General features: G+C 32.1%; 2 protein-coding genes across 2 annotated transcripts; one reads left to right on the top strand and one right to left on the bottom strand.

Annotated features, from left to right (window-relative positions):
• Positions 1–9312: 9312 nt before the first annotated feature.
• LOC128160419 (low affinity immunoglobulin epsilon Fc receptor-like) lies at positions 9313–18451 on the top strand. The gene is made up of 9 exons (XM_052823739.1): positions 9313–9597; positions 10888–10998; positions 11811–11921; positions 12341–12448; positions 13297–13404; positions 14712–14801; positions 16212–16303; positions 17067–17169; positions 17524–18451. The coding sequence occupies exons 1-9, from the start codon at positions 9369–9371 to the stop codon at positions 17748–17750; spliced, it is 1179 nt and encodes a 392-aa protein (XP_052679699.1). The 5' UTR covers positions 9313–9368; the 3' UTR covers positions 17751–18451.
• A 138-nt stretch (positions 18452–18589) lies between these two features.
• LOC128160429 (uncharacterized) lies at positions 18590–26269 on the bottom strand. The gene is made up of 7 exons (XM_052823750.1): positions 25919–26269; positions 25052–25530; positions 24723–24875; positions 21107–23752; positions 20247–20483; positions 19788–19842; positions 18590–19568 (listed from the first exon to the last, which is right to left on the bottom strand). Exons 1-4 carry the CDS (start codon positions 26043–26045, stop codon positions 23447–23449), a joined length of 1065 nt encoding a protein of 354 aa, XP_052679710.1. The 5' UTR covers positions 26046–26269; the 3' UTR covers positions 18590–19568; positions 19788–19842; positions 20247–20483; positions 21107–23446.
• Positions 26270–26322: the final 53 nt, after the last annotated feature.

Here is a 26322-nt window from a genome sequence, read left to right as displayed (position 1 = left end):
AACAGTGATGTACGCTAAGCAAATGTACGAGAAATACCAGCTTTTGTTTTTATTAATCACTTCCGTTTGTCTGTTTCCGGTCCCGAGACAAAAACTATTGTTTCAAAGAGATCTTAGATTTGGCAGAGACGTGAACAACCAAACTCTGAGGAAGGATTCACTTATGATTGTACAAATGGTTAACATTTTTGTTTAGATCGGCGTTGCTTCCGGTCGTCACAGAAAGTACTTCAAAAATTGATTTTTTTTCATTCTCGTTGTTTTACATGTAAGTAACGTCTGGATATATCATTCACAATAATTATCATATCCACTTCTTTTTCTATGTGAGAGAAGCAATGTCTTACAGTTAAATTGATACATGTATATCAAAACGGAAGACCTTTTTGTTGCTTTTGCAACAAGTGTCTAGTTATTAAGGTCTTCCGTTTCCAACGGAAGACCTTATAGTGATTGTAATGTTTCTTATTATTATTATTATTATTATTATTATTTTTTTTTGTCCGTTTTTTGTCCGCAAGATTTCTCAGAGATGGCTGGATGGATTTTCTTGAAATTTTCAGGACTGACAGAAAATTATAATATCTCCAGGCGTTTTTTTCATTTTTTCAAAATTCACTTCCTGTCGTCCGTTTCCTGTCCCGCGACAAAAAGCTATGGACAATGAGATCTCAGAAACGATAAAGACTTGAACATCCAAACTTTGAGGGATGATAGACCTATAGTTGTAGATGTGTTTAAACTATTTTGTTTTGTTCGTCGTAACTTCCGGTCGTCACCGGAAGCTCTTCAAAAATTATGCTTTTACGCATTTAATATATTTCTCGGAGAATTGAAATATGAGTATAAATGCTTACATATGTCATCTATCCGATGATTAATAAACATAAAAATTCTACTTCCGGTGAGATATCTCAAATATCTCATGAAGCCTTTTTTAATCTAAATGTTTGAACCCCGAGATCTCAGAAACTGTAAGTGATCAAAACACGAAACTTACAGGGATGATAGACATTTGATAGAAGATGTGTTTAACCATTTTTATTTGGTTGACCGTCACTTCCGGTCCACACAGGAAGAGTTCAAACAAATCAGGTTTTTTAAAAGTTTAACTCGATTTTTCAGAGATGCATGGATGGATTTTCTTGAAATTTATAGGACTGATAGAGAACGAAAATATCTCTAGGCATTTTTTTCATTTTTTCAAAATTCCCTTCCTGTCGTCCGTTTCCTGTCCCGCGATAAAAAGCTATGGACAATGAGATCTCAGAAACGATAAAGACTTGAACATCCAAACTTTGAGGGATGATAGACCTATATCTGTAGATGTGTTTAAACTATTTTGTTTTGTTCGTCGTAACTTCCGGTCGTCACCGGAAGCACTTCAAAAATTATGTTTTTACGCATTTTATTTGCTTAACACTGAAATGATATAAAGGTATAAACGCTTTCATATGTCATCTATCCGATGATTAATAAACAAAAAAAATTACTTCCGGTGAGATATCTCAAATATCTCAGGTAGTCTTTTTAAAACAAATATTATGACAACGAAGTCTCATAAACTGTAAGTGACCAAGACACAAAACTTACACGGATGATAGACATTTGATAGAAGATGTGTTTAACCGTTTTTATTTTGTCAACCGTCACTTCTGGTCCACACCGGAAGAGTTCAAACAATTCATGTTGTTTAAGAGATTTACTGCTTCTGTTTGACAAAGTAAGACAAATTGATAGTCAATTAAGTCCTGTTGTCTAATGGTTATGAAATACTGAGAGAGCAATGTCTTACAGTTAAATTGATACATGTATATCAAAACGGAAGACCTTTTTGTTGCTTTTGCAACAAGAGTCTAGTTATTATTATTATTATTTTTTTTGGTCCGTTTTTTGTCCACACGATTTCTCAGAGATGGCTGGATGGATTTTCTTGAAATTTTCAGGACTGACAGAAAATTATAATATCTCCAGGCGTTTTTTTCATTTTTTCAAAATTTACTTCCTGTCGTCCGTTTCCTGTCCCGCGACAAAAAGCTATGGACAATGAGATCTCAGAAACGATAAAGACTTGAACATCCAAACTTTGAGGGATGATAGACCTATAGTTGTAGATGTGTTTAAACTATTTTGTTTTGTTCGTCGTAACTTCCGGTCGTCACCGGAAGCTCTTCAAAAATTATGCTTTTACGCATTTAAGATATTTCTCGGAGAATTGAAATATAAGTATAAATGCTTACATATGTCATCTATCCGATGATTAATAAACATAAAAATTCTACTTCCGGTGAGATATCTCAAATATCTCATGAAGCCTTTTTTAAAGTAAATGTTTGAACCCCGAGATCTCAGAAACTGTAAGTGATCAAAACACGAAACTTACAGGGATGATAGACATTTGATAGAAGATGTGTTTAACCGTTTTTATTTGGTCGACCGTCACTTCCGATCCACACAGGAAGAGTTCAAACAAATCAAGTTTTTTAAAAGTTTAACTCGATTTTTCAGAGATGCATGGATGGATTTTCTTGAAATTTATAGGACTGATAGAGAACGAAAATATCTTTAGGCGTTCTTTTCATTTTTTCAAAATTCCCTTCCTGTCGTCCGTTTCCTGTCCAGCGATAAAAAGCTATGGACAATGAGATCTCAGAAACGATAAAGACTTGAACATCCAAACTTTGAGGGATGATAGACCTATAGTTGTAGATGTGTTTAAACTATTTTGTTTTGTTCGTCGTAACTTCCGGTCGTCACCGGAAGCTCTTCAAAAATTATGCTTTTACGCATTTAAGATATTTCTCGGAGAATTGAAATATAAGTATAAATGCTTACATATGTCATCTATCCGATGATTAATAAACATAAAAATTCTACTTCCGGTGAGATATCTCAAATATCTCATGAAGCCTTTTTTAAAGTAAATGTTTGAACCCCGAGATCTCAGAAACTGTAAGTGATCAAAACACGAAACTTACAGGGATGATAGACATTTGATAGAAGATGTGTTTAACCGTTTTTATTTGGTCGACCGTCACTTCCGGTCCACACAGGAAGAGTTCAAACAAATCAAGTTTTTTAAAAGTTTAACTCGATTTTTCAGAGATGCATGGATGGATTTTCTTGAAATTTATAGGACTGATAGAGAACGAAAATATCTTTAGGCGTTCTTTTCATTTTTTCAAAATTCCCTTCCTGTCGTCCGTTTCCTGTCCAGCGATAAAAAGCTATGGACAATGAGATCTCAGAAACGATAAAGACTTGAACATCCAAACTTTGAGGGATGATAGACCTATAGTTGTAGATGTGTTTAAACTATTTTGTTTTGTTCGTCGTAACTTCCGGTCGTCACCGGAAGCTCTTCAAAAATTATGCTTTTACGCATTTTATTTGTTTAACACTGAAATGATATAAAGGTATAAACGCTTTCATATGTCATCTATCCGATGATTAATAAACAAAAAAACTACTTCTGGTGAGATATCTCAAATATCTCAGATAGTCTTTTTAAAACAAATATTATGACAGCGAAGTCTCATAAACTGTAAGTGACCAAGACACAAAACTTACACGGATGATAGACATTTGATAGAAGATGTGTTTAACCGTTTTTATTTTGTCAACCGTCACTTCCGGTCCACACCGGAAGAGTTCAAACAATTCATGTTGTTTAAGAGATTTACTGCTTCTGTTTGACAAAGTAAGACAAATTGATAGTCAATAAAGTCCTGTTGTCTTATGGTTATGAAATACTGAGAGAAGCAATGTCTTACAGTTAAATTGATACATGTATATCAAAACGGAAGACCTTTTTGTTGCTTTTGCAACAAGAGTCTAGTTAAGGTCTTCCGTTTCCAACGGAAGACCTTATAGTGATTGTAATGTTTCTTATTATTATTATTATTATTTTTTTTTGTCCGTTTTTTGTCCACAAGATTTCTCAGAGATGGCTGGATAGATTTTCTTGAAATTTTCAGGACTGATAGAAAATGATAATATCTCTAGGCGTTTTTTTCATTTTGTCAAAATTTACTTCCTGTCGTCCGTTTCCTGTCCCGCGACAAAAAGCTATGGACAATGAGATCTCAGAAACGATAAAGACTTGAACCTCCAAACTTTGAGGGATGATAGACCTATAGTTGTAGATGTGTTTAAACATTTTTGTTTTGTTCGTCGTAACTTCCGGTCGTCACCGGAAGCTCTTCAAAAATTATGCTTTTACGCATTTAATGTATTTCTCGGAGAATTGAAGTATAAGTATACATGCTTACATAAGTCATCTATCCGATGATTAATAAACATAAAAATTCTACTTCCGGTGAGATATCTCAAATATCTCATGAAGCCTTTTTAGAATAAATGTTTGAACCCCGAGATCTCAGAAACTGTAAGTGATCAAGACACGAAACTTACAGGGATGATAGATATTTGATAGAAGATGTGTTTAACCGTTTTTATTTTGTCGACCGTCACTTCCGGTCCACACAGGAAGAGTTCAAACAAATCAAGTTTTTTAAAAGTTTAACCCGATTTCTCAGAGATGCATGGATGGATTTTCTTGAAATTTTTAGGACTGATAGGGAACGATAAAATCTAGAGGAGTTTTTTTTTCATTTTTTCAAAATTCACTTCCTGTTCTCCGTTTCCTGTCCCGCGACAAAAAGCTATGGACAATGAGATCTCAGAAACGATAAAAACTTGAACATCCAAACTTTGAGGGATGATAGACCTATTGTTGTAGATGTGTTTAAACTATTTTGTTGTGTTCGTCGTAACTTCCGGTCGTCACCGGAAGCACTTCAAAAATTATGTTTTTACACATTTTATTTCTTTAACACAAAATTGAAATATAGGTATAAGCGCTTTCATATGTCATCTATCCAATGATTAATAAACAAAAAAAAATACTTCCGGTGAGATATCTCAAATATCTCAGGTACTCTTTTTAAAACAACTATTATTACAGCGAGATCTCATAAACTGTAAGTGACCAAGACACAAAGCTTACATGGCTGGTAGACATTTAATAGAAGATGTGCTTAAACGCTCTCATTTTGTCAACCGTCACTTCCGGTCCACACCCGAAGAGTTCAAATAATTCAAGTTGGTTAAGAGTTTAACTGTTTTTGTTTGACAATGTAAGACAAATTGATAGCCAATAAAGTCCTGTTGTGTAATGGTTAAGAAATACTTACTTTCATTTTCATCAAACACTTCCGTTTGTCCGTTTCCTGTCCCGAAACAAAAAACCTTGATTCCTAGAGATCTTAAAAACGGTGATGACTTGAATAATCAAACTTTGTGGGATGATAGAAGTATGTATGTACATGTGTTTACACTATAATGTATTGTTCGGCGTAACTTCCGGTCGTCACCGGAAGCACTTAAAAAATTTGGGTTTTTTTTCAAATATTATTCATTTTACATAAAAAGAAAATATCAGTATATAATCTTACATATGTCATCTATATAATGTTAAATTAGCAAATAAATTTTACTTCCGGTGAGAAATCTCAAATATATCTGTGTAACTTTCATCTTTACAAATTTGATGTCCGCGAGATTTTTGTCACTGTAAGTGATTCAGACACGAAGCTCTCTTGATTAATAGAAATTTGATTGGGGATGTGGTTAATGGGTTTAATTCTGTCAACTTTAAGAACCGGTTCTTACCGGAAGGGTTCAAACAAATCATGTTTTTAACAAGTTTAACTGATTTTTTTGCGTGTTTTATCTAGCCTGATAAACAGTGATGTACGCTAAGCAAACGCACGAGAAATACCAGCTTTTGTTTTTATTAATCACTTCCGTTTGTCTGTTTCCGGTCCCGAGACAAAAAATATTGTTTCAAAGAGATCTTAGATTTGGCAGAGACGTGAACAACCAAACTCTGAGGAAGGATTAACTTATGATTGTACAAATGGTTAACATTTTTGTTTAGATCGGCGTTGCTTCCGGTCGTCACAGAAAGTACTTCAAATATTGATTTTTTTTTCATTCTCGTTGTTTTACATGTAAGTAACGTCTGGATATATCATTCACAATAATTATCATATCCACTTCTTTTTCTATGTGAGAGAAGAAATGTCTTACAGTTAAATTGATACATGTATATCAAAACGGAAGACCTTTTTGTTGCTTTTGCAACAAGTGTCTAGTTATTATTATTATTTTTTTTTTCCCCTTTTTTTGTCCACAAGATTTCTCAGAGATGGCTGGATAGATTTTCTTGAAATTTTCAGGACTAATAGAAAGTGTTAATATCTCGAGGCGTTTTTTTCATTTTCTCAAAAATCATTTCCAGTCGTCCGTTTCCTGTCCCGCGTTGAAAAAGCTTGTACATTCGAGATCTCAAAAACGGTAGAGACTTTAACATCCAAACTTTGTGGGATGATAGACCTATAGTTGTAGATGTGTTTAAACTATTTTGTTTTGTTCGTCGTAATTTCCGGTCGTCACCGGAAGTACTTCAAAATTAACAACTTTTACGCATTAAATTCCTTTTCAATAGAATAAATATTTAAGCATTAATCTACACAAAAGTAATCTTTGCGATGTTATATCAACAACAAAATTCCACTTCCGGTGAGATATCTCAAATATCTCAGGTAGCTTTTTTGAAACACATTTTGTACAAACGAGATATCAGTGACTATAAGAGATTAAAGCACAAGACTATTATGGATGATAGACATTTGATTGAGGATGTGTTTAACCGGTTTCATTTTGTCTTCCGTCACTTCCGGTCCACACAGGAAGAGTTCAAACAAATCGAGCTGTTTATCAGTTTAACCTTTTGTCTTTGATATCTGTAGTGTGCTCGATGAACAATAAAATGCAAAGGGCAAGTATACAAAAAATAACTAATAAAATTTACATTAAGCACTTCCGTTTGTCCGTTTCCTGTCCCGGGACAAAAAACCTTATTTCGATGAGATCTCAAAAACGGTGACAAGTTGAACAATAAAACTTTGTGGGATGATAGACCTATGTATGTGCATGTGTTTACACTATTCTGTTTTGTTCGGCGTAACTTCCGGTCGTCACCGGAAGCACTTCAAAAATAACTATTTTTACGCATTAAATTCTTTTGCCATAGAATAGATATAGAAGTATTAATCTATACATACGTTATCAATGCAATGTTATATCAACAAAAAAATTCTACTTCCGGTGAGATATCTCAAATATCTCGGGTAGCTTTTTTAAAACACATTTTGTTCAAACGAGTTCTCAGAAACCATAAGTGATCAAAGCGCAAAACGTTCATGGATGATAGACATTTTATTGAAGATATGTTTAACTGGTTTCATTTTGTCTTCCGTCACTTCCGGTCCACACAAGAGGAGTTCAAACAAATCGAACTTTTTATCAGTTGAACTGTTTTTCTTTGATATTTGTAGTGAGCTCGATGAACAATAATGTACAAAAGACAAGTATACAAGAAATATTAAGTACAATTTACATTGAACACTTTCGTTTGTCCGTTTCCTGTCCCAAGACAAAAAACCTTATTTCGACGAGATCTCATAAACGATGTCGACTTGAACAATCAAACTTTTTCGGATGATAGACCTATATTTGTACATTTTTTTAAACTATTTTATTTTGTTCGGCGTAACTTCCGGTTGTCACCGGAAGCACTACAAATAATATGTTTTTTCTTTATTTATTTCTTTTACATGGAATGAATATATCAGTATACAATCTTAGATGTGTCATCTTTATAATGTTAAATTTTCAAATAACTGTTCCTTCCGGTGAGATATCTCAAATATCTCTATGAAGCTTTCCCTTTTACAAATTTGATGCCCTCAAGATTTTTGTCACTGTAAGTGAATGAGACACAAAGCTTTCATGAATGATAGACATTTGATTGATGATATGTTTAGTGGGTTTTATTTTGTCACTGCCACTTCCGGTTTTCACCGGTAGGATTCAAATAAATCAAATGTTTAACAACCAAACTTTGTAACCTGTTTTGTTTAGTTCGGTATTACTTCCGGTCGTCACAGAGAGTACTTCAAAAATTGATTTCTTTTTCAATCTCTTTGTTTTACATGGAAGTAACGTCTGGATACATCATTTACAATACTTATAATGTTAACTATTTTCTCTATGTAAAAAAGCAATGTCTACGGTTAAATTGATTCATGTATATCAAAACGGAAGACCTTTTTGTTGCTTTTGCAACAAGAGTCTAGTTATTATTATTATTATTATTTTTTTCCCCTTTTTCTCTCGTGAATTTCTCAGAGATGTCTTGATGGATTTTTATAAAATTTTCAGGAATGACAGAAAAGAAAAAGATCTAGAGGATTTTAATTAAAAATGTTCTAAATTCACTTCCGATCGTCCGTTTCCTGTCCCGCGACAAAAAGCTTGTCACCTCGAGATCTAAGAAACGGTAAAGACTTAAACATTCAAACTTTGTGGGATGATAGACCTATAGCTGTAGATGTGTTTAAACACTTTTGTTTTGTTCGTCATAACTTCCGGTCGTCACCGGAAGCACTTAAAAAATATTTTTTTTTAAGCATCAATTTTTTTGTCAATAGAATAAATATATAAGAATAAATCTATTCATAGGAAATCTCTGCGATGTAATATCAACAAAAAATTTCTACTTCCGGTGAGTTATCTCAATTATCTCAGGTAGCTTTTTTAAAACACATTTTGTACCCGCGAGATATCAGAAACTATAAGCGATCAAGACACGAAACTTTCATAGATGATAGACATTTGATTGAAGATGTGTTTAACCGGTTTCATTTTGTCTTCCGTCACTTCCGGTCCATACCGGAAGAGTTAAAAAAAAAGAGCTGTCTATCAGTTTAACTGTTTTCCTTTGATATATTTTAGTTAGATAAATGAAAAATAATGTACAAAAAGGCAAGTATACAAGAAATATTGAATACAATTTAAATTGAACACTTCCGTTTGCCCGTTTCCTGTCCAGAGACCAAAAACCTGATTTTGACGAGATCTCAAAAACAGTAACGACTTGAACAACCAAACTTTGTGGGATGATAGACTTATGTATGTACATGTGTTAACACTATTTTGTTTTATCCGGCGTAACTTCCGGTCGTCACAGGAAGTACACCCAATTTTGATATTTTTATCATTCACAATAATTTTCGTATCCATTTTTTATTTATGTTAGAGAAGCAATGTCTTACAGTTAAATTGATACTTCTATATCAAAACGGAAGACCTTTTTGTTGCTTTTGCAACAAGAGTCTAGTTATCAGTTATTTCTGTACACACATAAACAGCGCTTGGTTCCTGTGATTTAAATGATATATACAAGTATACATTCACAATTTAAGTGGTTCGTCGAAATAACTGAAAAAGAAGATAGATATATGGTTCATTCTGTGTCAAGTATTGTAGAAATGAAGACGGTCTCGGTAATTTGTGGCTTGGCTCTGTGTCTGTTTAACGTTATTGCAGCTCAACGATTGTATGATTCAGAATATGATGGAAACTTGGACATTCGATACGTTGGGGAGGAGATGGCAAAACTCAGGAAACTTTTTGTTGATGAGATGGCCAAAATCCGTCTTGACATAAATACTAGTAGAGTCCAACAAAGTAAGAAAAAGAGTTATCAAGTGATGTTTTCCTTTCTGTATTACTGATATAAAACTTAAATGCATGGTGATTTGTACAATAATTATGGATTTTCTCCAATTAATTAATAAGGAGAAAGTTTTACTCTCATACTTTGCACAAAAGTATATGTTCGACACAGCACTTAAAATTACATCCTCATCTATATAGATATAACCGGAAAAAAATACGAAGTAAAATTTACACCCAAAATGCGTCTTCGATCTCATTTTTTAATTGTGTTAATTTCATTTTTTTGAAATCAAGTTTTTCGTTTTAAAAAAAAACTATTTTAAATTGTAACTACTACCATCCGTTCTGGATGGTCAACAAAATTAACCAACAGATCTCCCTTAAATTTTTATGATTTGTAAAGCTAAAAGTAAATTTCGTTTCTGGAAAAGAAACATTCCGTAAATTTTTACTTTAACTTTTGAATGTTTCTTAATCTTCACACAGAGCTATGACAACATTCACCAAATCGATGGATACATGTGGAAAGAATTTAACAAAACATTTATTAAATCGCCGATTTGACGTATTGTCTTAAAAAGTATAAATCTTTGTGTAGTGAGGTACCTTAATGAGATTTATAAAGTCTGACAAAATGACCTAGACCTTCAAGTCCTCTTTTAAATAGATCATATAGCTGCATGTCTGTAGCTCCTGGTCTGACAAAATTGGAATGACGACCTGGGATACTTCGTGAAAATTACATCCTCATTTAAATAGACATTACCGGGAAAAAAATAGTAAATTTCACACATAAAATGCGTCTTGGATATCATTTTTTAATTTTTATAATTTAATTTTTAAAAAATTCTTTCATTCAGAACCATTACAACATTCACCAAATCGACTGATACATGTGGAAAGAATGTGTCAAAACACTTAAATCGCCGTCTTGTGACGTAGTGTCTTTAAAAGTATAAGTCTATGTATAGTGAGGTACCTTAATGAGATTTATATTATAGTCTACAAAATGGCCACTACCTTCAAGTCCTCTTTTAAATACTTCATTTAGCTGCATGTCTGTAGCTTCCTGTCTAAAAAAAATTGAAATAACGACCTGGGATATTTTGTTGTAAATGTTTTGGCTTCATTTTCTGTTGCCTCTCTGAATTTAGAGTATTGTATGTACATTGAGTACGAATAAACTTGAAACATATATCATCCGAAGTTTACTCTTATAACGCATACAATTTCATAAATAACAGCTTTTCTGTTAAGACGATGTTTTAAAATTATCAAAACTATGTATGTAATTATTAGGCAACAAGGACATTCGATACAATGGGGAGGAGATGGCAAAACTCAGGACACTTTTTGTTCAGGAAATGGCCGAAATCCGTCTTGACATAAATACTAGTAGAGTCCAACAAAGTAAGAAAAACAGTTGTCAAGTGATGGTTTCCTTTCTGTATTACTAATATAAAACTTAAATGCATGGTAATTTATACAACTATTATGGATTTGTTTATTTTTTTGCACTGTACCTCCTTCCAATACTATTTACAATATTAATCTATTATAAAAAATTCCATGGCAATATATATGTATATATATATTATATATAATTATATAATTACTCATATTATACCTTGACTACAGGAGAGAACATAAATAGGCATTGTGCCTGCTGTTCAATCCATTTCAATGTATTTATATACTTGAATAAAATACTTATTAAATTAACTATTATGGATTTTCTCTGATTTATTAATAAGAAGAATGTTTTACTCTCCTATTTGGCTCAGTAATATATGAGAAGCCTGTTTGACAAACCAGTTAAAATTACACCCTCATTTAAAAATATATTTTCGAGAAAAAAAATACAAAGTTAATTTTACACTTAAAATGCGTCTTGGATATTATTTTTCAATAATTTGAATTACCTTAAATATAAATGAGATTTATATAGTCTACAAAATGGCCACAACATTAAGTCTTCTTTTAAATACATCATATAGTTGCATGTCTGTAGCTTCCGGTCTGAAAAAAATTGGAATAACGACCTGGGATGTTTTGGTTTCTTTTTCTGTTCCCGTACTGAACTCAGTGTATTTAGTACGAATAAACTCGAAACTTAAATATTATCAGAGGTTTACTTCTATAACGCATCAAACTCCATAAAAAACAGCTTTTCTCTTTAGGTGATGTTTTAAAATTATCATAACTATGCATATAATTATTAGGCAACATGGACATTCGGTGCAGTGGGGAGGAGATGGCAAAACTCAGGACACTTTTTGTAGAGAAAATGGCCAAAATCCGTCTTGACATAAATTCTAGTAGAATCCAACAAGGTAAGAAAAAGAGTTATCAAGTGGAATTTTCCTTTCTGTATTTCTAATATAAAACTTAAATGCATGGTGATTAATACAATAATTATGGATTTGCATCGATCAATTATAAGGAAGAAAGTTTTACTCTCCAATATGGCACTAAAGTATATGTTTGACAAAGCTAATAAATTTACATCCTCATTTCAATAGTTTTTACCGGGAAAAAAATACGAAGTAACACCCAATATGCGTCTTGGATATAATTTTTTAATTTTTATAATTTATTTCTAAAAATTCCGGTTTTTCATTATTTAATAAGAATAAACTTGAAACTTAAATGTTATCCGAGGCTTAATTCTATAACGCATACAATTCCATCAATAACAGGTTTTTTTTTCTTTAGACAATGTTTTAAATCATCATATGGGTATAATTATTAGGCAACATGGACATACGATATGAGGGAGAGATGGCAAAACTCAGGAAACTTTTTGTAGAGGAGATGGCCAAAATCCGTCTTGACATAAATACTAGTAGAGTCCAAAAAAGTAAGAAAAAGAGTAATCATGTGATGTTTTCCTTTCTGTATTTCTAATATAAACCAAAATGAATGGTAATTTTTACAATAATTTGAGAATTTTTTCGATTAATTAAAATTAAATAAAGAATTGTACTCTGTAAAATTTACACCCAAAATGCGTCTTAGATATCAATTTTTGAATTATTTTAACATCATTTTTTAAAAAATCCAGTTTTTCATTTTTAAAAAAGCTTCAAAAATGTAACTACTACCATCCGTTATAAAGAGGCTGGGTGGTCAACAAAATTAACCATCAGATCTCACGTAATTTTTTTCTGATTTGTAAAATTTTTATGATTTGTAAAGCGATTAAATATTACATGTTTTTGGAAAAGAAACATTCCATAAATTTTTACTTAAAAGTTTGAATGTTTCCTAATCTTCATACAGAGCTATGACAATATTCACCAAATCGATTGATACATGTGGAAAGAATTTGACAAAACACTTAAATCGCCGTCTTGTGACGTATTGTCTTAAAAAGTTTAAGTCCATGTATAGTGAGGTACCTTAATGAGATTTATACAGTCTCAAAAATGGCCACGACCTTTTAAATACTTCATTTAGCTGCATGTTTGTAGCTTCCGGTCTGAAAAAATAGGAATGACGACCTGGGATACTTCGTTGTAAATGTTTTGGCTTCATTTTCTGTTTCCTTTCTGAACTCACAGTATTATATGTACATTTAGTAAGAATAAACTTGAAACTTAAATGTTATCCAAATTTTAATTCTATAACGCATACAATTCCATAAATAACAGTTTTTTTCTTTAGACAATGTTTTAAAATTATCATATGCGTGTAATTAATTATTAGGCAACATGGACATACGATATGAGGAGGAGATGGCAAAACTCAGGAAACTTTTTGTTGATGAGATGGCCAAAATCCGTCTTGACATAAATACTAGTAGAGTCCAACAAAGTAAGAAAAAGAGTAATCATGTGATGTTTTCCTTTTTGTATTACTGATATCAAAACTTTAATGCATGGTAATTTATACAATAATTATGGACTTTCCCCGATTAATTACTAAGAAGAAAGTTTTACTGTCCTATTTGGCACAAAAGTATATGTTCGACAAAGCAGTTAAAATTACATCCTCATTTAAATAGATATCACCGGTAATAAAAGTACGAAGTAAATTTTACATCCAAAATGCGTCTTGGTTATCATTTTTTTAATTATTTTAATTTAATTTTTTAAAAATTCCAGTTTTGAAATTATCATAATTATGCATATACACATTTGATAGAGTTATGGTATTAATGAAATTAAAACGTTTTAAAATCAAGCTTGCTTACATAATAATTTTACATTCTTAGCCACGACTCTTCAGAAAATATCTCTATGAGTACATTGGCATATCTACACATGTAGAGTGGATGTGCATGTCAATGGGGTCCGGATACCGGAAAATTCAAACTAAATAAATTCACATGGTAATATAATGTATATGTAAAACCTATGCCTAAAGTAGCAGAGCTTAAAAATGCGAATTCTCCGATCGGAAAGACAACACAGCAGGGCTCTAAGGTTTATGTTAAGTTTGTATTCAGCTCAAATCATGAAAATTTGACAGCTTATTGGTCCAAATCCAAACTCAAAGGGAGCACCGGTTCTTACCTATTTAATATTTGAATTTTTTTTTTCATTTTCTTTACACCAGTTTGTATTTTACCAAAAGATGAAGCAATAGCTTTTTGCATTATGGTATGATCATAAAGATATTCTCTAAACACCAGAATATATCTTGACTATTTCAACAGAAATAGGCATATTGCCGTATATTTAATGCTTTTTCGCTTTGTTTGTTTATACTTGAATAAAAAATTTCTTAGAATACTTGTTAAATTTGAAGGGTATAAACTTACGATATTATGTGTGAATCATGTAATTATCCTCTTAACCCAATGAAAAAAGTACTCGCGTTCTCTCAGTGTTATACTTGCGTAAATAGATGACACAAGCCAATGTATAAACAAGCGTGTACTTATGTATGTGCTTATGAAATTACACATTATATGAAGTGGAAATTACTGAAACTTGGTAATTCAGGGGTAAATAAATGGGTTTCCTGGTTTCTTGATCTCCCAGATTATACATCATTTATCTCTTTATGCTTCGAGTAAATTATGAGAATGAAGAAATCGTCGATATACGGTTGTGCCGTTTTGTTTCTGTTTAATGACATAGTTGCCCAAATGCTGTATGATAATCCGGAATTTGTAGGTGAGGCCAGGAAACAATACACCGAGGAAGAGATGACAACAGTCAAGGAGACCTGTGTTGCGGAAATGGCAAAACTCGGTCAAAGTACTAGTAAGATTGCATTGTTTATTCTTATATATCTTTTAAGTACATGTAGAAACAAAATTTTTAGGTTTGCTGGTTTATTTTATTTTTCATTGTTTTGTTGGGTTTTTTTTTAAATTTTTCTTATATATTAAAAAACACTTTAAAACACTGTTTCGAAATACTTCGACCGTGTTTTTTTTTTTATGAATACATGTAACCTAAAAAGAGACTTCGGATTTATTTTTTTATTTATGTTTTTTTAAGGGGGTAGAGCGGTAGGGGTTCTTTGGGAATTTTTTTTGGAGGTGTTTTTTAGAGGATTGGACATTATTGTTTAGGAAATTGGGTTTTTATTGGGGCTTTCCATTGAGAACATTTGACAAATTCTGTATATCTGTCTAAACTTTATATATATATATATATATATATATATATATATATATATATATATATATATATATATATATATATATATATATATATATATATATATATATATATATGTCAATACACACACACACACAAGATGAATATACTTCATAATTAGTAAACAGTCAATGTCTTTTATAGGGGAGGGGATTTTATTTTTTGTAGTGATTCATTTAACTGAGAAACTTTAGTGAACTAATCAAGTGAACAGTTTTCCAGGTTTTATGGGTTGTATGATAATTTTGGTCGGGGCGTGATCAATCCAATAAAGCCCGAAAGGCTTTATGATTAAATTATCACCTCATAATATTCAAACAATGATTCCTTATTACTTATACTTATATCATTTTCAGCAATTGTACACTTAGCTATTAGAATACTTATATGACAGTACGTCATTTTAATTTATCGGACTGTACATTACAAAATCGATTCGTAATATTATCACAGACATAGATATTAAAAAATAAAATACATGTATTTGGTTGTAGTTGATGTTTTTTGGGATGACTGGAAGGAAAAGCTAACATTCTGATGTTATAATACACTAAAATTGAAATTTTAATTAAGTTAACGCATAAACTTTGGACTAGTACAAAATCTAGAATATATAGTGAAAGACAATCGTCAAAACCGTTAGCACTATTCAACATACATGTTAAGGGGGAAGAAATGTCAAGCGCCAAAATTTAGGTTTACTTTTGTACCATACTAAAAGGCGCCAAAATTTAAGTTTACCTGAATGCTGGAAGTTTTGTACCATACTAAAAGGCCTATCGTCCATTTTGTTCACCAAAAAACCACAACATTAATGCATGGTTTCCCTTTTGATCCAAGCAAAACTTCACTATACTCAATTGTTAATATAAAAAGGTATTGCGTCCTTTTTTGGTTTCCCTTACAATAGTATTTTTAAAGCAGTCGGGACAGTATATTGATGGTTATAAACGACAACGTTGTTCTTTACAACTTCTTGTAATTAGAAAACATTTTTAATCTCAATAGAATTTCCACAATCGTGCCCCACACAATGGGTTCCTTACCAGAACTCTTGCTACTTCTTTGGGAATGATTACGGTAACTGGAATCAAGGAAAGGTAAACAACTCTTTACTTACATTCATTTATATTAATAAACAAACATAAACCTAAATGTAGTATTACTACTGTGTACAGATTTGTTTTCACCCTTCTACGCTTGCAAACGGTCTCGCTCCGTCTTGAATGCGCAAAAGCACAGTTGTGAAAAAAGAGATATTAAATTTGAGATATTTGAATTCGTCAAGTCTTAACTTTGCCCGCTGACTACAAGGACAAAAGGGGGCGAAAATAAAACGGTGACAAATATTTCCCTGTATAAAGTAAGTGAAACAAGGTTGGGAACAGCAGTTTTTGTTTGCGCACGGGCAAATGTCGAGTGTCTCTTTTGTAGTTTTTCTGAAAAAAAATAATATTGTAAAGATTCGTTCCTGTGAACCAGACTTTTACCTGTAAATCGCGAAAATATTTCGCAATGAATTTCAGATAGTTTACTGCTCGACACAAATCATACAGATTGAAAGGAACTAATATGTACTTGCCAAATGTAATACTAAGTCTATTTATTTGGGCTTAGAAAACGTTTACAATACATACATGGTAAATGGATTGAGATCAAAGATGGACGAGCTAAACAGTTCGTGTTTACCTGCTCTTAAATACGCGCGTACGAATAAATTTTTAGGGGTTTTCAATAATGTTATTCTTTGATTAATCTTAAGTGATAGCCAAAGTGAATATGAATTTATACTAATAATTATCATGGAAATAAAGTTATAATAAAAACTAAGTAAACAGTTTTAATATTTTAAATTTTCACCAGGTTAAATGCGAGCAAAAGCACGGTAGTTCAAAGTATGTGAGAATAACAAGCCAAGAGGAAGATACATTTCTCCGGAACTTCGTCCGATCTAGAAATATAACAGGTAAATGCTCTTTAAATTGTGTAACGGTATGTCTGTCGGTCTGTCTATATGCTGAAGGCTATATTGCTTATTATATGCTTAAATATATTATTATAAAACTGTAAGCTGAGTAGTCCTTTTTTACACACTTCGTTAATTACACATATAATACCCAATTTGTTTGAAGATCAGAAGGCAAAATTAATGTTAATATCACCTTCAATTCGGATAAAAATCATTACTTCCCTCAAAAGGGAGTATAGTACCCTGTTAGTGAAATCTTTCTTCTTTGTATATGTATTAATTACGTTCTTATCCAAAAAAAAAAATTACAGCAAGTAATAATGATATATACTCGTGACATTGTATTGGTAGAATACGCATCACGTGACTATTGGATAGGCGGGACTGATGCATCACGGGACGGAGAGTTTATGTGGGAGGGACATTCTCAGAGTTTCACCTGGACAAACTGGGGCCCGGGTAACCCCGATAGGGTCGGTACGTCAGACTGTGTCATCCTCTTCCAACGCTCAGACTACAAATGGCACGACACTTCATGCTCCAATAGCAACAGTTACATTTGTGAAATTGAGTTCTAAATACCAACAGTTACATTTGTGAAATTGAGCTCTAAATACCAACATTTACATTTGTGAGATAGATTTCTAAATAACAACAGTTACACTTGGGAAACAGAGCACTAAATAACAAAGTTATGTTTGGGAAATAGAGCTCTAAACAACAAAGTTATTTTAGGGAAATGGAGCTCTTAACAACAACAGTTATATTTGTGACATAAAGCTCTAAATAACAAGTTAAATTGTTAAAATTAGGCTCTAAATAAGGATTTGATTTACCATTTGAATTTTAAAAAGTTTTGACTATTGAAAGAAAACTTATAATAAAAAATAAAAGAACTGTCCACCTATATAAAAAAACACCATACGATATCATGATATTTCGGGTAATGTTATTTCACAACATATTTTTATTTGAGATCATACTTACGATTACTTTCAGATCAAATATTTTTATTGTGATTATGAATATGTTAATCAAAATTTTATTATATTTGTCCTCTGTAAATTTCTTTTAAATTGCTATAATTTAAGAATTAAAATTTCAGCTACTTTTTGACTCAAACTTCAACGGAAGTTGTGAAATTCTAAGCTTCTCGTGCAGTACATACGCATTTACATACACATAAACTCTAATTCACTTCAATGTGCTGTCTTGTCAAAGTTATCTTTTAATTTATTTATGGTATTGTACTGTTAGATTAAAATTTTGTATAACAATATTTTTGTTACATCTGTGTAACATGCGCACAAAGGACTATATAATTGAGCAACATTTTGTAATTTGCAAGATAGAAAATTAAATTTATCATGTTTTTTTAAAGATATCAAGTTTAAGGGGAAACAAATACAAGTTGTTAATAATTCTTCCTCTTTGGCTTTATGGGATTTGATCACTTGACAAACCCGATATTCATATCCCATGTATCCCCTTTAATAAAACTAGAGATTGACCCGCGCGTGCAAGGGTTGACATTGCATATGATAACGGACATTTACGGAATTATAGTTACATCAACACACCGTATTGTTGACATTTACATAACCAAGCTTTAAGCCTACAATAATGCTATTAATTTTACTATACTCTGTTTAGTTTGAATAATCTAACTGTGTCTCGGGACAGGCCATCGCCAGAGTTAAAATGCCTCCCATATACCCGTAATGTAGCAAAACATTGCAGAATCGCTCCGAAATTGCATTGAAAATAACAGTTAAATTATTCATAGCAAACCATTTTGAGCCTAAAAATATTTTTCATCTAAAAATTTAATTCATATTTATGAAGAATTCAACACTTTTTCACCAACGTTTTTTACTCGCTCCGAATTTACACACCATGTTGACATTCGAAACTCTCGGGATTTTTCATATTAAATGCACTGAGTTAGAGTTATCTCCCGTATTTCCTTTGATGAATATATGACAAATTTTCAATGAAAATTAACATGTATTTGTAATATCGTTTCTGAGTTTATCCATGCAAATGTGGTAATGTGGAAACATAAACTAAAGAGCCTCCTTTAATTTAGCGTGAATGTAATACGCATGCGTAAGATTGTAAAATCCAAAAAAATCAGATGATTTCCGGATTTTTTAAAGGAATTTTCGTTGAAGCGAAGCTTGATTGAGAAAAAATAAAAACAAATTGGTAATCTTCAAGTACCAATGATCTTTAAAATATATAAAACAAAAGACAGTACTCTTCCGATTTCTCGGTATTAAAGCCCAAAATTTAAAGTCTATTATTTTAATAAAGTAGTATAGATAAAGGCAAGTTTAATGTATGCAGAACTTTATTCTTTACAAATACCCAAGAGGAAATTCCAAACTCAGTTGCTACAAAACAAAACAAAAATGATCATAATTTAATGACTTATTTCAATCAATCTTGCTTCAGTTATGTAAAGGCCTGCGTATAAAACAATGCTACATTCCTAGAATTTCATAATGTTTATTTTAAAATCATCACAGTGGCTTTTTACATTTATTAAAAACATTATCGATAAAACAACAGTTGATATACAAATTTTTTAAGCAAAAGACAAAACACTTTACCTGAGTGATCGCCCAGCGAATGATATAAAAACTAATGGGACCAGGAATTTGAGCACTGAATATAAAAAAAAAAGGTAAAATTAAATGCAATCACTAATTAGGAATAAATGATATCGTCTTCCTATGGCAATCTTTATTCAAAATGAAATCTGGTTTTTTAAGTAACAGGCTTAAAGAATGAAATTCTTGTTTTTGAATAATAATTTTTCAGACGTCTTTCACTTTGCAAGTTGGTTTTGTTTACACATGATAAACAAGTAACGTCAAGATTTTTGTTGAAATATCGATATAAAGTATCCGAAAATTCAACCGTATATATAACTACTAAGTAATAATAAACTCTGTTGGTTGATCTACTCATTTTTATTTCTCTTCCCTTATATACATGTAGTTAAGCTAATTGCCTATCAGTATTATATGCATGAATGTAAGATACCCAATGACATACTATAGCCTTACGTGTATAGACCAGATAGCCCGCGATTCCTATTCCTACGAGGTCCCCGGAGTTTCCGGACCCGTTGAAGCCCAGGGGTTGGTTATAGACTGGTGCGGGTGGTCCAATAAGGACACGGGGCCCCGTGTAGAATGTAATCTCGTCCTGACCCAGAACCAAGTGATACACAACGAACCACGCAAACACAACGAGGTATATCAAAATGACTTTCCGAAAGTTCATGGTGAGGAATCAGACAACTGAAATTTTTGAAATATTATCATTAAGATTGCTGGATAATGGCGGCCATTTTTAGGTTATATTTACCTCTTTTTGAAGAAGACCACTGTATAATAAAGAAGTAAAATGCCCTAATTTTAGAGCTACAATATTTTTATTTTTTCTTTACTTTATGTTAAATTATAGCCAAAAATTTAACATGTCAAAGTTTAAGGTACATTTGATGGTAATTTGATGATCACCCAGCCTCCTTAATCGATTTCAAGTACATCGGTGTATTAATGAAGTGTACCGGAACTACGCAAAAAATGTTGCACGTATAATTATGTTGTACAATGATCGCGGTAATAACACATTTACAGTGTTCAGTCTCTTTTGATGATATTGAGTTAAAGAGGGCTAAACAGTCTTAGCCATTCTGGGGCCATATTTACCTCTTTTAGACAAAGAGTTTTGTATAAATATAGGGAAATGTTCAAATATTAAAGGCAAAACATTTGGATTATTTATTTATCAAATAATAGTTATATCCCCAAATACCATATTCAAACGTTTAATGCAGAACTGGTGATTTATTTGTTAACCATCCAGCCTCCTTAAAGTAAAACAAGTTTGTAAAAACAATAAATAAATAAAAATCTACCTTGGTGGTGTGTATCAATATCTCTGTGGACGATAAACACTATGTACACGTAAAAAGGTGAGACACATTAATTGTACGCTCGTACAACACAGAACCACACTTCGTCGTTAATCTGCATTGCTTCAGGCGGTGTAACAACCTGTACCCATAAAATACATACAAGGTGCACCCAAACACTACACGTAAATATATATACTGGTAATATTAAATTCACACATTCTTCAGCAATTTTATATTACTCCTGCGAATGTGCGATGTTATTTGTTTTAAAACTAAAAGTACTTTCAGGGCTTGGAAATTTTATTAAATTATCAAAATGACTTATTTGGTTCTTAATACGAATATTATTCTTACATAAACATTGTACAGTGTATAATATTCAATATTTTTATTTTTCAAAGTATTACAAATATTTGAGACCGGTTAATAGTGTCAGACCCTCAGCAATGTTTGAAAAATCTTTTAAAAATACATGTATCTGAAAAGTGTTCGTTTACATCAAAGATTAAATTTAAAATTTAGGCGACCTGAGGATCGAAGATGTTTACTCTCTTGTTACATTGGATACAGTAGTTTAGATGCATGTATAATATACCGTAGGATTTTTCTCTTAATACAATACGTGGAAAATCATTATTAATTTTTATTCATTTACTTTATTAATGAACATAACAACAAAACATAAAAAATATTGTTTTTTGAATAACAAAATACAAATGATACTACAAATAGAGAATCAGGGTTTGGATGAATGCAAACATGCGCGCAACGGATCTACCTTTTAAAAGGGGGTTGGGTTGTTTCGGACCCCCCCCCCCCCCTCCCCTTTCAAAAATTTGAACTTGTATTTTGATTTAAGATAGCAAAATTACCAAATATTTAAGACATGTCATATTTACACCGGATCAAAGTCATGACACAACGCTTATAAACAGCTAGGAACTTTTGAAAATTCTTAACAGTGATTAAAAATTTATGGACAGGACACGAAATTGGATAATCTTACCCCCCCCCCCCCCCTCTTTAAAAAAAGTTTTAAAAGTTTGCAAATAGTGTAAGATATTGAACAAACATAAACAACATATTAAAAAGAGAAAAAAAACTAACAAACATTTAAAGAAGAAACAACAATGGGACTATGGAACTGTATAATGCCTGCTATGAGGTAATGACTACACGTGAATAGTATCAAAGCACGGGTTGGTAGCTCAGTGATAAAACGTTTTGAGTACAAATTACATGTATCAGGAACCATCACTGTGGCAACCAAAGATAGACTGCAGGTTCTAGGTGGGTACAAATCATTCAGCAATGTTATCATAATATACATGTATCAGTAATTATAGAAAAATAGAAATACAATCAATGCATGTCATTGATTTACGTCTGAGAAGTAGTTATCATGGCTATAGTGCCTATAGATTTGAAATACCTAGCGTTGAATATTTGAATAATGGCATAATTTGAATAAATCTACACTGACATTTATAAAAATCATTAAAGTTACTAAAATACAAAATTGTTCACATAAAACTCTCTTCATCCAAAAAAAAAAATCAGTATGTCACAAAAACTGACCTCTTTATTTATCATTTTATAAATTAATGCAGATTTTTTTCATTTCACAATGCTAAATAAAACACCCATACAACAGTACCGGTAACTTCATTCTATTAATAATTTTAATCATCTATCAGTAGAAACCAGAAATCCAGGCTAACAAAACGATGGGGTTTTTTTTTACCTCCTGAAATTGAAACAGGAAGATATGAGAGCAAAGAAGAACAAGAAAAGATACCTTGTAAAGTGTGTGATAAATATCATACACAGGATGAGACCCATTCATACATTTAAGTGTTCCACAGCTGGAAATACCCAAACACGATACAATAACAAGACAGGTTAAACATCAGTGCTGTACAAAAGATGTCAAAGAAATTAGTAGTTCAAAATACAGTTTTATTAATTATCAAATACCGGTATGATTTGATTTACAAGTAATATGTTCAATTAGCTGCACATATCTATATATTTGTATTAATTAATACAGATAACATTTGAATTATACATTACAATCACATCTTATTGCATTCCATTCTACATAGTAGCTACATGTACTGATAAAGCTCAGATAAAAACAGGATGTTATATAACATTCCCTGAGAAAAAGCTTTGGACATCCATGATTTTAAATAAAATTTCGATGCATGTAAAATTCACGTATAAAAAAATAGTTCATCAGTATTTGCATAGGAATTAAAATCATTCTTCTGACATTTTCATCCCTGATTTCCATTAAATATTCCCACAGTTTATAAATAAGAATCGTTCTTATTCTCTTTATGAACACAACTTTGAGTTTTTACTTTTACGAGGGGTGTCTCCACCTATACTGCCACAGCGTTGTCCCGATGTGACTGGCGATGTGACCGGTGTCTTCGGTTCTATTTTCACAAATGGTAGAGACAACCTGTAGTTACAGGCCGCCATGATCACAACCACTACCACCACAACCATCAAAACAAACATCAGAAGCTGCCACTGGGCCGGAATCTCGTTGAAGAAGAGTTTCAGACACTTCCCTACACTGGAGAATAACAGCTCGATGGGGTGAAGGACACCTCGCACTAAAACTGACCACAGCACCTGACAATAGGAAAACAAGAATATTCACAGATGTATACAATTGTAATTTGTCACAAGGAAACCTGATAAATGATTACTAGTACATGTCAAATGGAAAAGTGGTATCAAATATTCATTCTACACAGATGAAGGCTCAATTAAAATAAACATTTCTTGTTAGGTGCATAATATAAATAAAATATATTTACTCTATGTGTACATGCAAGTAAGGAAGAGTTATCTCCTTCACTATTCTTCCACATACTGTATACACGTTTTTCATAGCTAATTACTTCTTTCTTAATAATGTAAAAACGCATTCTAAAATTAATAAAATTTATCGCCATAAACTGATACAAAGCCTTGTTATGATTTCATATTAATCATGTCTTATAGGCCCTTTGAAGTGCATTAAGTTTTTTTGTAGGTTGAACAGACCTATGCTATCATATCAATTCTAGAAAACTAATTATTAATAACTTGATTCTAAGCTAGTTTCACATGATAAACATTTTATGTTAGCTTTTTAAAAAATTCTATTTTCATACACATTTTCTTTTTCATATACATGTATTTTCTTTCTAAAACTGCCCCTTCCCCTGATTTTTGCACTATTCATAAGCTAACTAATGTAAACTCTGTATTCTAGCTGAAGAAGATTCATTCCTTTTCTACATGTATTACAAATTATCAATTTCAGTTAGACCCTCCCATTATATTGGCACCTCTCTGCTGTAATCTGTATACCAGGTAATTTTATAAGCATGTAACAAGCTCTGATCTAATTGTTGCTGGTTACAATCTAATTAAAATTAGATCCTTCACGCTCCCGTATTTGATATGTTGCTATATATCAAATACGGCAGAGTGAAGGACACTAATTTTTATTAGATTGTGCTGGTTGTCTTGTATTGTACATTTTTGGGCAATGTGCTGTATAGTTTCAGTATATAACAAGCTCCTGGTGCTAGACTGGTCTGTTTCGACATACATTGAGGGGTGAGATCTCATACATGGGGTCCACCATCAGAGCCTTGTGGTACTTCTCACACGGCTCGTGTATCCATGACAACTCCCAGCTTATCCAGTGTTTCACGGTCTTCATAAAGTTCATCTCCTCTGGAACACATTCCTTGGGAATTCCCTATAAAATACAATAAAAACAATATGTTTTACATTTTTACATTGTTCTGAGGCTAATGGTAATGTTATGTGGGGTTTTTTAGAAACAAGAAATTAGGATAACTCACTAATATAAATTGGGGAAAAAAATCATGAACAAAAGAACGTAATTATAATAAATAAAACTGATTTACTTACACCTTTCATGTGAGCAACTTTGGTGGCAACTTGTTCTTGGTACATCCTCATGTATTCCATGGGTATGCTAATAAACAGAGCCACAATGGCCAACGTCTTTATAATACTTTTAATAGATATATGCCGAGCAAACGAACTCCAGGACATTTGCAGATTTTTCTTTTTAGATTTACTCGCACTTTGTTTTCCTGTATTCCAGAAAATGTATCCACAGTATCTAATAGTTATAATGAATATCAAAAGCATTGCACAAGCAATTTGAATAAAACTGGCAACAACAGGATTCACATTTCTTGAAATGAATCCAAAGATGCACAATCTGACAAATTCAAAATCATCTATAACGGAATTCCATATCCCAGGCAAAATTCCTGATGACTCTGTTGGATCTTTTTTCTCAGATTTCCACAGTTTATTAAATACAATGTTTAACCAGTTTTCTTCTGATTCATCAGTTATTAACTTTTGTTGGATGTGATCTGAAAAATAAATCAACAACAATGCATATAACATTAAATTCGGACGGTGTACATTATGGTTATATTATATATTTAGGACAATTCTTGGGACTGAAATGGATTTATTATCACTATTTATATTTGGGGGTTTGGGGCCAAAGAAAATAGGACAACTTTATCAGGCAATGATGTCGGCAAAAAGTAGGTTTGTGTATCCACAACTGGTTAGTTATCAGAGCTTTGACACGTAATTTTCTTGAGTAAACATAACACTTCAATATTATCATCATGACATGTTCACTATAGTTAGTATAGGCCTTGTTGTTTCCTTTAAAGTAATTCAAGACTGACTGACAAAGACCTGAAGACAGCAAGAGAAATGAATATTCAATAACAAAATAATACTTACAGTATTTCCAGATCAAGTAGAATGAAATTATGAGTACGAAACCTACTACTGAGACAACTAAAGGGTTAATGTATCTCGCTGATTTAGAACTTGTTCCTTTCAGTTTTGATTTGATTTCTCTGGCCATTCTTGGTTTTTACCGCTGTGCGTTCGTATTTTGATAATTTTACCGATTCATTAACATGAGAACCAGCAGAGGGAACCAGACTATTCAATATGATTTCGTCCCCAATACAAACCGTACCCCATCACGTTTACAAAGAATTCGAAATGTTTTCAAAAGAAAGCATAAGTGTGTACTCTGAATAAATATGCACCACATATTTTTCCTTAAATATACACAAAAATATACACTAACATGCCAAAAGTATGTCAACTTTTCTTTTTTCTATATATATATTTTA

This window comes from Crassostrea angulata, chromosome 1 (assembly GCF_025612915.1).
Source record: "Crassostrea angulata isolate pt1a10 chromosome 1, ASM2561291v2, whole genome shotgun sequence".
Classification (NCBI taxonomy): domain Eukaryota; kingdom Metazoa; phylum Mollusca; class Bivalvia; order Ostreida; family Ostreidae; genus Magallana; species Magallana angulata.
This window is presented reverse-complemented; position numbering and strand designations above follow the sequence as displayed.

Bases quoted from the DNA above. Each gene is read 5' to 3' on its own strand.
- LOC128160419 (XM_052823739.1), top strand. From the start codon at position 9,369: ATGGTTCATTCTGTGTCAAGTATTGTAGAAATGAAGACGGTCTCGGTA. The intron at 11,922-12,340 runs GTAAGAAAAAGA...TATAATTATTAG, and splicing joins TTCTAGTAGAATCCAACAAG to GCAACATGGACATACGATAT. The intron at 13,405-14,711 runs GTAAGAAAAAGA...CGGAATTTGTAG, and splicing joins TACTAGTAGAGTCCAACAAA to GTGAGGCCAGGAAACAATAC.
- LOC128160429 (XM_052823750.1), bottom strand. From the start codon at position 26,045: ATGGCCAGAGAAATCAAATCAAAACTGAAAGGAACAAGTTCTAAATCA. The intron at 25,531-25,918 runs GTAAGTATTATT...TTTATTTTTCAG, and splicing joins CTACTTGATCTGGAAATACT to ATCACATCCAACAAAAGTTA. The intron at 24,876-25,051 runs GTAAGTAAATCA...TGTATTTTATAG, and splicing joins AAGTTGCTCACATGAAAGGT to GGAATTCCCAAGGAATGTGT.